Here is a 12517-nt window from a genome sequence, read left to right on the forward strand (position 1 = left end):
CTGAGCCGTACCGTGCCGAGTCGTACCACGCAGTGGAAAAGCGCCATTAGTAACACATACAGCTGTTCCCTCACCACAGTGCAACACCCCTTTCAAACAGTGTCGCGTTCCGAACGCTGTTTAAGTGACATATACCGGTATTGCGGTATTTTCAAAATTCATATCATAACAAAAATAAAAACCGGTATTCGGTATGAACCGGTATACCGCCCAGCACTACGTGGAACCTGCGGGAATGAGTACAATTGTTATTAATAGCTGCAATCCTGCGCCGAAATTCAAGTCCTGCTCTGTGTTCTCTGCTAATAACCCGACTGTGAATGATTCGAGTGGCATCCCTATGTTGTCACTGAGAAGCTGCAGCCATGGCCGGGAATGATTTTTGGTGTGCCGGCAGAACAACAACAACGCGCTACATGTTTCTTTTTCCCTCATTTTTTTTTTCCAATTGAAGGAAATCCGTCGTAGCGACGGAAAACTTTAATCCCTGCATAAACAATTTATTTAAAATTTAATTCAAGCACTTTCAAGGACCTATGTTTGTTTTCAAGTACTTTCCAGGCCTTGAATCCATATGTCTGAAATTCAAGTACTTTCAAGAAGCGTGGGAACCCTGTAAATGTCGTATGTGTGTTCACGAGAGAGTGGCGTGGCAGCAGATTGATGGATGGATGCACTTTTTTGGACTTCTATTGGACTATTGAATCTCAACCCCCATTCACTGCCATTACAAAGCTTGGAAGAGCTAGGACATTTTTTAAATATAACTGATTGTATTCGTCTGAAAGAAGAAAGTCATATACACCTAGGATGGCTTGAGTGCAAGTAAATCATGGGTGAATTATCCCTTTAAAGGGACTAGAATCCCTGTATAGCATGTTGCTGGCAATGCCAAGGTCATGCGCTCGATTTCGTTGGAATTCATTGAAAATGTCTTTTAAAGGACTAGAACCTGTTGACAACACCAAAGTCATGGGTTCGATTCCCAGGTAAAGCATGACCCAATAAAATGTATACTCTGGAATTCGTTTGAAATGTCGCTTCAGATAAAAACATCTGTCAAATGCATAAATGTAAATGAGTAGTTAACCAAAACTCAAAACTCTGCCATTGAATCATCCCTCATGTCATTTCAAACCTGTAATTTTTGTGGAACGCACATAAAAATGAACCTTCATGCAGCTCATTTCCATAATAGAAAATAAATTCATTTTTATTATGTTCAAGATTAATGTATCCTGCATGTTCATATCAAATAGGGCACCCATTAAATTTGCCATCAATGACATTTTGTCACAATGGCTTTCTGCAAGTGAGAACCATAATGTAATTTCATAATGACATTGACATTAAACCTAACATGAGGCCATTAAAATGCACCATATTTTAAAGTCAAATTGACAACTTGTCTTCTTTAGAGTCCTAGAGACATGACCTTTCAAGCTGTTTAATAGAAAACAAACCTATGTAAATATTCTTCAACAATCATTTTTTGAGAGGGAATTAAACAGCATGCAGGTTTGGATCAACGTGAGGGTGAGTAAATAATGACAGAATTTCACTTTTGGGTGAATTTGTCCTTCGCAATGAAACTGATATTTGATGCAAGCATAAGCATTTAGTTTGACAGCTATGATTTCTGACATATCATAATACATACTGAGCCTGCTTTCATAGCATTCATAATCTTCTTCTCGAGTCCAGTTGCCTGCTCCTCATCAGTGGGAATACCTGCGTGAAAAATTACGATTAAAAGAGTAAAACAAATTCTCATTCTGACCAGCAATTCACAGTCCATTTCTATATCGTCACTTTCACTTTCATATTTGCAGACTAAGTTATATGCCAAGTCAAATATAACGCATTTGTATTTTCATTTTAAAACTAAACCAATATACCCCAACAATCCACATTAAAACTCTAAAACGACACAATCTCGTAAAATATCCCATGAGAAATTATATTTAAACACGTTTTCCCATTTAGACTTCCGATGGTAAGCGCATTGACCACCGCGGAAGGCATCGCGTCCTTGGCACGCGTTCAAAAACTGCCTCTTAACTGATGCTGCGGCGCGTTTCGTTTAATAGAAACAGCCCGTGATAAAAGACTGACCTCCCGCCGCCATCCCTCTGGTCAGCGCGACCGCTGGAGAGGCCCTGCGGGTCACAGCAGCCCGGACGGCGCTTCTCAGCAGTAACCTTGCAACCATGTCTTCCTCTTCCCCAAAAACTTCCAGAATCGGGCTGATGACGTCGAAGAGGCGTTTACGTAACCATCGCGTCGCGTGAGTTAGACGTCAGCAACCTATGTATTCCATACGCTCTGATGTGAAGTGAACGGCTGGCAATGGTTCTTGGACAGATAAAGCCTTTTACTTACAAAAATGTTCAATTGAAATTGTTATTTTGTAAGTTGTAAGTTGTTGTTACAGCTGTAAAATCATAAAAATAATTTGAGATCTCCTTCAAACTAAATCTTTAATGTTTTTGACTATATGTGTATATGTATGTATATGTGTGTGTACTGTATATACATATATGTGTGTGCATATATATATATATACATACACACACACACAGGTATATATATATATATATATATTACTGTTTAGTTATGTTATTCATTCATTCATTATTTGTTAATTTTTTAGGTCAGTAGTGGCTGAAGCCAAATTCTCAGTTTTGTTGTAGTAACAAAAAAGATGACCATGATTAGCATGTTCTTTTTATGTTCTATTTCATGGTTTTGGTAAGTAATTTGTAAGTTCCTTGTAAATACCATGGTTAATATGTTAATCATTCAGATCTGCTGATCTGTTATGTGTGTAAGTGTACCATGGTACTGCCATAGTACTTTCCTTTTAACAACTGCATTTTTAGTGGAAACTGTAGTTACCATGGTTTTTTTTTTTTTGTGAGGAAAGTAATTAATACATTTTGGGTGAGAATGCATGTTTTCAGGAATATGGGAATATGGGAAGATTTTCATTTATTACAATGCTGGAGTTTATTTTCTGTTCTTTGTTTGATTGCTATATTTGAATTAACATGAAAAGAACATCAAACTTTAACATGCTGCAACTTTATTTGGATAAAGTAAGAAAACAGATTTTTCAAAAACCCAGTAACATAATTAAAATACATTAACAAACCACAATCATTTTGTTACATGATACTGCATCTGATTGGTTACTGTAGACTTAAAGAAGCTCAACATAATTAGCAGGAAACAATCCGTAGTGACCATCAGGACTGTAACCTCTCCACCAGCCCTCATCTATCATCTCGATCCCTGTGATAATATCATCCGGGTCAAAAGTGATCTCGGAGACATCCACTAAATGAGAAACAAAGAAGAAAATATAGTGCATAAATTGATGTGTTTTTAATACCACATCTTCACTGATTATTAGTGTTTGGAATATTGTAAAATAATTTATTTTCTAAATTTAATCAGGCCTAGCTTTACTGCATTCTAATTTATTGAGATGCACCTGTATATATATATAGAATATTTTTAAATATAAAATTTGATAATATAAAATAAATTAAAATATTTATATATGATTCATTTATAATTAAAATAAATTACTTAGATAATATTTAGATAATACAGTAGAACTACACCACTCACGAGCTTGGTAGTCATAAAGTGCTCTTGCGCAGATGTTCTGGTTTTCGCCTGTCTCCTCTTCCTCACCAGCATGGGTTTGGAAATCCTTCAAATTATATGATAAATAATGCCATTCGTGTGACACTGAAATCTATTGTACATAATATTTTATACCCAGCTGAAATATTATTATTACTACAGAAAAATATGTCCTAATACGTCATGGAAGCAAGGTTTTGGGTGACAAGACAAGGAACCAACCTGGTTAATGTTCTCATAGACACTTTTATGTGAGGGGATGTTCGAGTAGATGTTGTTTACATCATAACTTTGCTGTTTCCCAGCATTAGGGCTCGATCCCTCCTCACCTGAATCTGCTGCAGGATACACAGCAAGTAAGATTTCAGGCATAATTATAACACTGACTGACGTTAATAAGCTTTACAGAGAGAACACATACCATCCCATTCATCTTCAGAATCTTCAGCTTGTTCAGATACAAATGGATCATCAGAGAAGGGGTCTGAAAGACAGCAATAAAGCAACTTATTACTTAACTGTTACATAATGTCAACCCACAGAAATAAAAAGGATTGCTGCTTTTAATCACCTTCATATTTTACTGGGAAAGCCAGAGTTTCGTGCACAGGAGAGACTGGAGCTGGTATATGTGAAACTGAGGCAGCTGCTGCAGGGCGAACTGGAGATAGGGGCTGAGACCTGCTTTCATTGGGAGGGTTTTCTGCACTGACTGCTTGCTGGGATAAAAATGGGCTTCTCAACTGACCTGAGGGAAAAGACATGAATTTCTGAATTTTGGGATAAAAGGCTTGGGACTGTGCATGTTTTATATATGAGGTTTTGTCGGAAGTTCTTTTGATGAATTATTGGACAGGAGTTTTCTTTACTTGGTCGGGTGGCTGAAGAAGGCGTTGCACTGTTGGCCAAGCTTCTCTCCTTCTGCATGAACAGCTCTCTGGGATTGATGGAACGCTGAGAGATGATTGATGCTGCCTCCTGAAAAAAGGTAGAAAATGCTATTTTATGTCTTTTAATTTCTTACTTACACTTCAACATATAATAGAGGAAGACACTAGGATTCTGGAAGTAAAATCCCATTCATTTTCTCCTTAAAGAACATTTTTGTTTTGAACGTTTTTTAATGGTAATGTGTAAACTATTCAAGACAGACCATAAGTCAATATTTTTATATAATACTATTGTTTGATATTTTATTACATAATTCACAATGCTTTGTGGGAAGTGCATTTCATTTGATCATTAAAAAATGGTCTAATTTTCATATACTTTTTTCTTTGAACCCGTGATTCATCTCTGAGCTTAGAACTATTTTTTTAATCTCTTTGGAGAAATTCAATGGGAAATATACTCTGAGATCCAAGGACACTCTCACTGTTGTGCTGTATTTATTTTGACTCATCAAAGGTGAACTCACATTGGCCTTCTGCACAGACTCAGATCGCAATATTCCTGCTTTGACAGGAGACTGGTGTTCCTTCTGCTCTTTCTCCTTAACAACAAGTGAGGCAATCAAGAGTGACTAACATGATATATTAAATATGATTTTATCATGTTCAGATTTATTGCAGGTAATAATTTTACCAATTTTCTTTGCTCCTGTTCTTTATTTCCTGCCTCTTGTTTCTTTTCAAACAGCCTGTGAGACAAGTAGGAAGTTATTTTGCAATCACGTATAGCCAAAGCAACTCCCTTTTTGCATACACTACTGTTCAAAAGTTTGAGGACAGTAAGATTTTTTAATGTTTTTTGAAATAGCTCTCTTATGCATTTATTTGATCTAAAATATAGTAAAAACAAAGTAAAATTGTGAAATATTATTACAATTTAAAAATAACTTTTCTATTTTAAGATATTATAAAATTTAATTTATTCATGTGATGCAAAGCTGAATTTTCAGCATCATTACTCCGGTCTTCAGTCACAGTGTCTTCAGTGCTCTAATATGATAATTTGATGCTCAAGAAACTATCAATGTTGAAAACAGTTGTGCTGCTTAATATTTTTGGTGGAAAATCATTTTTTGATGATTCTTTGAAAGTTCAAAAGAACAGCATTATTTGAAATACAAATCAAGTCACTTTTGATCAAATTAACATGTCGTTGCTGAATAAGAACATAAATATATTTCCGGTCCCAAACTTTTGAACGGTAGTGTATATACTATTTGACGATATGAATAGGACAGACACAAAATCACTCGCCTCTGTTGGTCGATCCCTTGCTCTCTCTCCCTCCGCCTTTGTTCTCGTTCGTTTGCCTCTCGAGCGTCCTGCTCCCTCCGTTCTTTCTCCAGACGCTGCCTCTCCTCATTTGCCTTCCTGCGCTCCTCCTGCCGCCGGTTCTTTTCATCTTGCTGATAAAGGAGATGGAAGAGAATGTGTCAAGACAACAAAGAGCAGATGAGAAGATAAAAGCATTGTGTTTTACCGTGCCGTTTCCTCACCTCAGCCTGAACCCAGAAGTTGTCTCTGTCTGTAATTTGGATTTCATCTAAAGCACTGACCTTTTTATAGACAGAACCCTGTAGGAACAAAGACATTGGAGTAATTCAGAAAGCAAACATGCAGATATTCAAAGCCTCTAGAAATATGAGGTATGGACATAACTCATCGCTTCACTCACCACACGTCCAAGAGGTTCACAATTATTGTTCTGGCTTGATTCTTTGTGGATGTTGTAGTTGACGCCTGAGCCCTTGGCCACCTTCTCCATGATGGCAGCAGGTTCAACATCATCATCTGATCGAGCGTTGATGGTCACATGGGCACCCTTTAATAAAATACACATTCAAAATGAGGAATTTGTAGCGAATGAAATGACATGACCCTAATGTAACTACAAAATGAAAATCGAGAATTATAATAAGCTGCATCATACACTCACCCTCAGAAAATTGGCCACTGAATGAACGTGGTTGGCGCAAACACCCTTTCTAACGTCCTTGACTCCCTCGCCAGTCTGAAACCAAATAATAGTATAAAGAAAGATGATTGCTAAAATGGAGATTGAGGGGTTAAAGGGATAGTTCACCCAAAAATGAAAATTCTGTCATCATTCATTTTTATTCCCTCCACCGAAAGTCAAGGTAACCAAAATTTAGACAATCCAAAAGGATCATAATTGCATCATACAACTAATCCATATGAATCAAGCGGTTTAATCCAAGTTATGCAAAGAGATACTGTCGCTTTATAGGATTTATCTGATCTAAACTATGACCTTTTTGGATCTTTATTTTAGTTCCCTGGAATTTCAGTGGAGGGACACTTCTCAGGTTTCTTTTAAATCTGAATTTGTTTTTGTTTTGAAGATTAACCTAAGTCTTATTGGTTTGGAACATGAGGTTGAGTAAATGATGACAATTTTTTTTTTTCATTTTACATTATAAAGTAGGTTAGTTCTCATCAGTACATTCGGTTTTGGACATTTTTGTCCATTCGTACCCAGTTGATGAGCACAAACTTGGGAACTCCAGAGCTGGGGTCCAACACTTTACAGAAGGTGTACATGATTTTACCGCTGTTCAGTTCCTCCACCATTTCTTCAAGCCCACCATCTATGGCACACTCAGAGAAAACGCACAAGCATTTGTAATTGTCAACTGCTGTTGACTCATCAAATAGGACAAAAAAGAATGACATCACTCTATTGGCATTCTTATCTGCATTAAGATCTTATTTAAAACTCACTCACCTCCCTTCCCTGCAACCCGAATGTCATTACTGTTTCCTTCATAGGTGAACAACACCCTATAATCAAAAAATACAGTTTATTTTTATGCAGGACCCTTCTGTTACAAAATGACTTAAGGTAACCACTATAAATGACAACATACATCTATAACGTGAAAATTAAATTAAATCCAAAAATGACACAACAAGCAACTAATAATTCCCTTTTGAGCACGAGATATGTAATAACTGGGTTTCTTGAAAAGTAATTTGCATATTATGTTAAAGAGAAATACCTAATTTTAAGATACGTTATAAGAATGTAGAACGTTAAAATGTCGTTAGTACTTAGAAAATATAATTAATTCATCCATTTTCGATAGTATGTTGATTTGTAACAGATGTCTTACCAGTTTGTGGCCGTTCTCCCGTTCACCACTTCGTTATATGCGTCTGTAAGCGCGGGTCCGTTTTTACTCAAGTTTACTGCCATAGTGGGTAACTGAATTTGCACAAACTCGTGGAGAACTTTTAATGGAGATATAATCTTAATCCTGTCTTCCTCTTTCAATGGACCGTCTTCTGCCGTTTTAAAAGCTCACCTGTCCTATGAAATCTGGTTCAGCGAGTTCTTGGGGAATTGAAACGAGGAAGAGAGAGAACGTGTATTTTCCTTACATAGTTAAGGAAACAAATATAGAAAACATTATATGTTGTTAGACGAAATATATTAGGCTACAGAGAAAATGCTTCTGCCTTTCTGTCGATCAATAGACTAAATTAGCATTGGGAATCATTTTAGCGAATCGGTTTGTTCGGACCGTTTCGTTTTCATTGAATCAGTTAAAATGATTCACCGATACTTTTTAGTTAAAAGTATTCCACCCGCGCCATTTTGTTTCATTTTTTTGTGTCAAATTGTGATATTGATCGCCTATTAACCTATTGTTAGCAGTGTGAGCAGCAGTGTTGTTCAGACTTTACATCTTTGCCGTTAAACCAAAAGTAATTTCGCAAACAATCGTTTGAACTGAATCACTGTTCAAAAGAACCATTTGTTCGCGAATCGCACGTTAGCTATTGATCAGTCTAAGGCCGAACGGCCACGAGGGAACTAGTTGGACTAGTAAAATCACATTTTTTTTGCAGACACTTCAAGTATAGGCTAAACATAATACAATGCTTCATCCTTGCTTCAGAGACTGACAGAACAAGAGAAACTGGACGATCTGACATATACCAGTGTCATGGTAAACATTCATTCAAGCTTCATGCAAAAGGGAATTTAGTGCCCAAATGCAACATATTATGCGAGTTATACTTTGCTGCATTCTGGAGAGATTCTGTAAAGAAAAAATGGTCTCTGTCAGGTGATCTCCAAACTCATATAGGAAAGAGTCAGAGCTGTTAACTTGGCAAACTGAAAAAAGTATTGAATAAAGGGGTGTCTATAATTGTGGCCAAAGAGAAAAACTTATTTCATAATGAAATTTTCCCCAATTTTTGTTTTACTTCAATGAAAGGTTAGGTTATTTTTTTTAAAATAAAAGATCAAAGGGATTAACAATGCAGATTTATTTTCACATGCTTCTTTGTTGATATTTGCCAGGGGTGCTAGATTAAGGCCCGTTCACAACGATAACTATAACGACAATTATGCCTATATCTCGGATAAGCAGGGATCTTCTTTGACATCTTGAAGGGTTTATGGTGGTTCTGCTATGAAGCCGATGAATATGAATATTTAAATGCACAGGTGGCTTAGCCCTGATAGCACACATACATCATGGAGATGTCTGTTTGACGTCTGCATTTACATCTGCAATGTGTCTATATAGGACGTTTCCTATCAGATGTCAAATAGACATTTAGAAAATGTCTTTAAGATGTTTATGATTTAAAGTTTTAGAATGTAAAACTGACATCTTATAGATGTCTATCAGATGTTTGTACACAGCAGATGCTTTCCAGATGAAGCAATCTTTAACAGACATCTAGCATGCAGATTTATTTTCACATGCTTCTTTGTTGATATTTGCCAGGGGTGCTAGATTAAGGCCCGTTCACAACGATAACTATAACGACAATTATGCCTATATCTCGGATAAGCAGGGATCTTCTTTGACATCTTGAAGGGTTTATGGTGGTTCTGCTATGAAGCCGATGAATATGAATATTTAAATGCACAGGTGGCTTAGCCCTGATAGCACACATACATCATGGAGATGTCTGTTTGACGTCTGCATTTACATCTGCAATGTGTCTATATAGGACGTTTCCTATCAGATGTCAAATAGACATTTAGAAAATGTCTTTAAGATGTTTATGATTTAAAGTTTTAGAATGTAAAACTGACATCTTATAGATGTCTATCAGATGTTTGTACACAGCAGATGCTTTCCAGATGAAGCAATCTTTAACAGACATCTAGCAGACGTACCTGTGCTACAGTATCTGGGATGCGCTTGTCACGAATCCTGTCCATGGACTTCCTTTCGATCACCACCAGAGGTCACCCTTCCATTACATTGACTCTCGCACTACACAAACTGTTGCATGTCATCCCGGACTACATATCCCAGCATCCATTGCACTAATTGCACACAGCTGTAACCAATCACACATTCACTATATAACACTCACTCAGATCCCTTTCAAACTGCCGAGTATTGTTTAGCATCTATGCTGTTATGCGTAGCTACTTTACGGAGCCAGTTCCCGGTCCTAGTTTGAGTTTCTAGTTCTGAGTCTAAGTCTAGTTTATCCTGTTTATTGCCTTAGTAATTTCGTGTTTTGATCCTAGCCTGTATATCTCGTTTCTGTATGATCTCTGCCTGCCCTGAAGTATATCGCCTGTCTTGGATTACCCCTCTCGTCTCGCCCTGTTCGGATACTGTTTATTCCTCGCCTGGACCATCACTTGTGTTTCGGATTACTCTTCAGTCTTGCCCCCTATATACCTGTTTGCCATTGTCCGACCCTTGCCTGTTTTGACTATGTTTCAGAATAAAGCTTTGCACATGGATCCGCATGCCTCTCGTCTTGTTTGCCCCGTAACAGCGCTGACGATCATGAACAAGTGGATCATACTGAAGCCTGAAGCGGTAAACAACAAAATCTCTAAAAACATTTAGCTTCCCAGCTAACAAAAATATGTTCTAAGAACGTTTTGCTGACGTTCCCGTTATGTTATGAAAACCTTATTTCTGAACGTTTAAACATTATTATTATTATTATTTTAAATGTGCGAACATCCCATTTTTATCATTTTGCAAATATTATGGTAACATTACTTTTGAATAAGTATAGTAACATTCAAAAAACGTATAAATGATCAACTAAAACATTTCAGAAATAAAACTGACCAAATGTTCTATTAATGTTACAGGAAGGACGTTTGTTCATAACTTTGAGAGAACCTTGCCAGAGCGTTCTGAGAATGTTAGCTGGGTTCAATCATAACTCTAAGAGCCATAATGGGTTCAGACTGCATGTTATCAGGAGGAGCGGGAGGTTCTGCTGAAAGGAGACCGGCGCTGGATCATGAGCTGCATTACGCTTTCCAGGACAACCGTTACCTACATGTCACTTCACACAGCCGTCTCACTGATTCATGAGACACGAGACAAAACACAACTTGACCTGTGTTAAAACGCCAACGTTTCCACTTTGATTTGAATCAGAATGTCCTGAACACAAATGTAGCCTATACCAGTTCAGTTGATTATTCCTTATTTGGTCAGAATATATGATTGCTCATGTCACCACATGATATAACTCAATACTCTACTTATAATGTATAATATTTAATGTTTCATAACATATTTGTTTAAGAAAAATGAAAGAGTGGTTGGGCTAATTGTCAATTATTGGCCTGTTTAGCCAAGCTAGATAAAAACACTGAAAACATATGCTACAAATTAATAAAATAACACACATTATACATGCATTTCGTATTTTATGGTGTTTGGTGATTTGTTACAAGCATTTTTGGTTTGATGACATTGAACTTAGTTTAGCCTGATTCCTGCTGTTATAGTGACCCTGAACAAAAGGCCTTGCTGAATAGGCCAGGATACGGACATCGATGTAAAGGACTTTGTTAATGTAGTCTTGACATCTAGATGTGTACTAATACTTATGACATGTTGTGTCTGTGGCATGGAATGATGGTGTGAAGAAGAATTTCCCTAAGGGGACAATAAAGTTTAAAGTCTAAAGTTTTCGTTGCATTTAAACAGTTTTGAACAGCAGGTGTCGCCAGCATGTAGCGTTTCGAGCGCTTTAAAACTGTGAATCATTTTGCAACGCATTTTGTTGTTTTTGCTACTCTTCTGAGGAAGATGTCATTCATTTGTTTTGGCAATGTACCCACACCGAGAAATTTTATTCAGATTTTTTTCAGAATCTTATTTATTTTGTAAGTGACTTTTCTTTCAGTTATAACGATGTTCTCTTTGGATTTTTTGACTATTCGAAATAGAATATAGGAAAATATAACTTAATTAATTTGTATTTCCTGCTAGCTACATTTTACATGCATAAAAAATTACTGGCTCTAAATCTCTATTTTTTTTTAATTTAAAGTTGATGTGGACAAGTAGGCCTATATGCTAACAATGTTTGGTTCCCAGAACGTTATTTTTTAAGGTTTGTTTTTGGCTAGCCAGGAAAGCTTTCTTAACGGAAATAGAACGTTAGCTTTTGGTTTGAAGAATGTTACTATAACATTAATATAACGTTCCTAGAACGTTAGGTTTTGGTTCCCAGAACGTAATTTTGTTAAAGGGGTCATATGATGTTGCTAAAAAGAACATTATTTTGTGTATTTGGTGTAATGCAATGTGTTTATGCGGTTTAAGGTTAAAAAAACACATTATTTTCCACATAATGTACATTATTGTTTCTCCTCTATGCCCCGCCTTTCTGAAACACGTCGATTTTTACAAAACTCATCGTCTGAAAAGCGAGGTGTGCTCTGATTGGACAGCTATCCAGTGCATTGTGATTGGCCGAATTCCTCAAGCGTGTGACAGAAATGTTAAGCCCCTACCATACTGTGTTTCCATCATACAGTCTATGGTATCCATGTGTCCGGCGTGACGAGACAAAACCAATAAAACCCATTACAAACAAGGCATTTGTTGCATCCAGTGGGGACATAATTACTGATTATAATGACTTATACT

General features: G+C 36.8%; 2 protein-coding genes across 2 annotated transcripts in view; both read right to left on the minus strand.

The window, feature by feature from the left end:
- LOC107758606 (cytochrome c oxidase subunit 5B, mitochondrial-like) overlaps positions 1-2260 on the minus strand; it is a 6233-nt gene extending 3973 nt beyond the window's left edge. Inside the window, exons 1-2 of the mRNA XM_016576376.1 lie at positions 2116-2260; positions 1661-1731 (exon numbers count right to left, since the gene is read on the minus strand). Coding sequence (XP_016431862.1) covers positions 1661-1731; positions 2116-2212 — 168 coding nt within the window. The 5' untranslated portion in view covers positions 2213-2260. The remainder of the gene's footprint in view (positions 1-1660; positions 1732-2115) is intronic.
- Positions 2261-3081: 821 nt separating this feature from the next.
- On the minus strand, positions 3082-8107 carry LOC107758607 (drebrin-like protein B). The gene is made up of 15 exons (XM_016576377.1): positions 7739-8107; positions 7351-7406; positions 7101-7213; positions 6541-6615; positions 6280-6426; positions 6101-6178; positions 5859-6010; positions 5239-5293; positions 5072-5146; positions 4524-4632; positions 4226-4402; positions 4076-4138; positions 3877-3992; positions 3637-3721; positions 3082-3339 (listed from the first exon to the last, which is right to left on the minus strand). The coding sequence occupies exons 1-15, from the start codon at positions 7819-7821 to the stop codon at positions 3203-3205; spliced, it is 1521 nt and encodes a 506-aa protein (XP_016431863.1). The 5' UTR covers positions 7822-8107; the 3' UTR covers positions 3082-3202.
- Positions 8108-12517: the final 4410 nt, after the last annotated feature.

The sequence above is a fragment of the Sinocyclocheilus rhinocerous genome, unplaced genomic scaffold, assembly GCF_001515625.1.
Source record: "Sinocyclocheilus rhinocerous isolate Xijiao unplaced genomic scaffold, SAMN03320098_v1.1 scaffold623, whole genome shotgun sequence".
In the NCBI taxonomy this organism is placed as follows: domain Eukaryota; kingdom Metazoa; phylum Chordata; class Actinopteri; order Cypriniformes; family Cyprinidae; genus Sinocyclocheilus; species Sinocyclocheilus rhinocerous.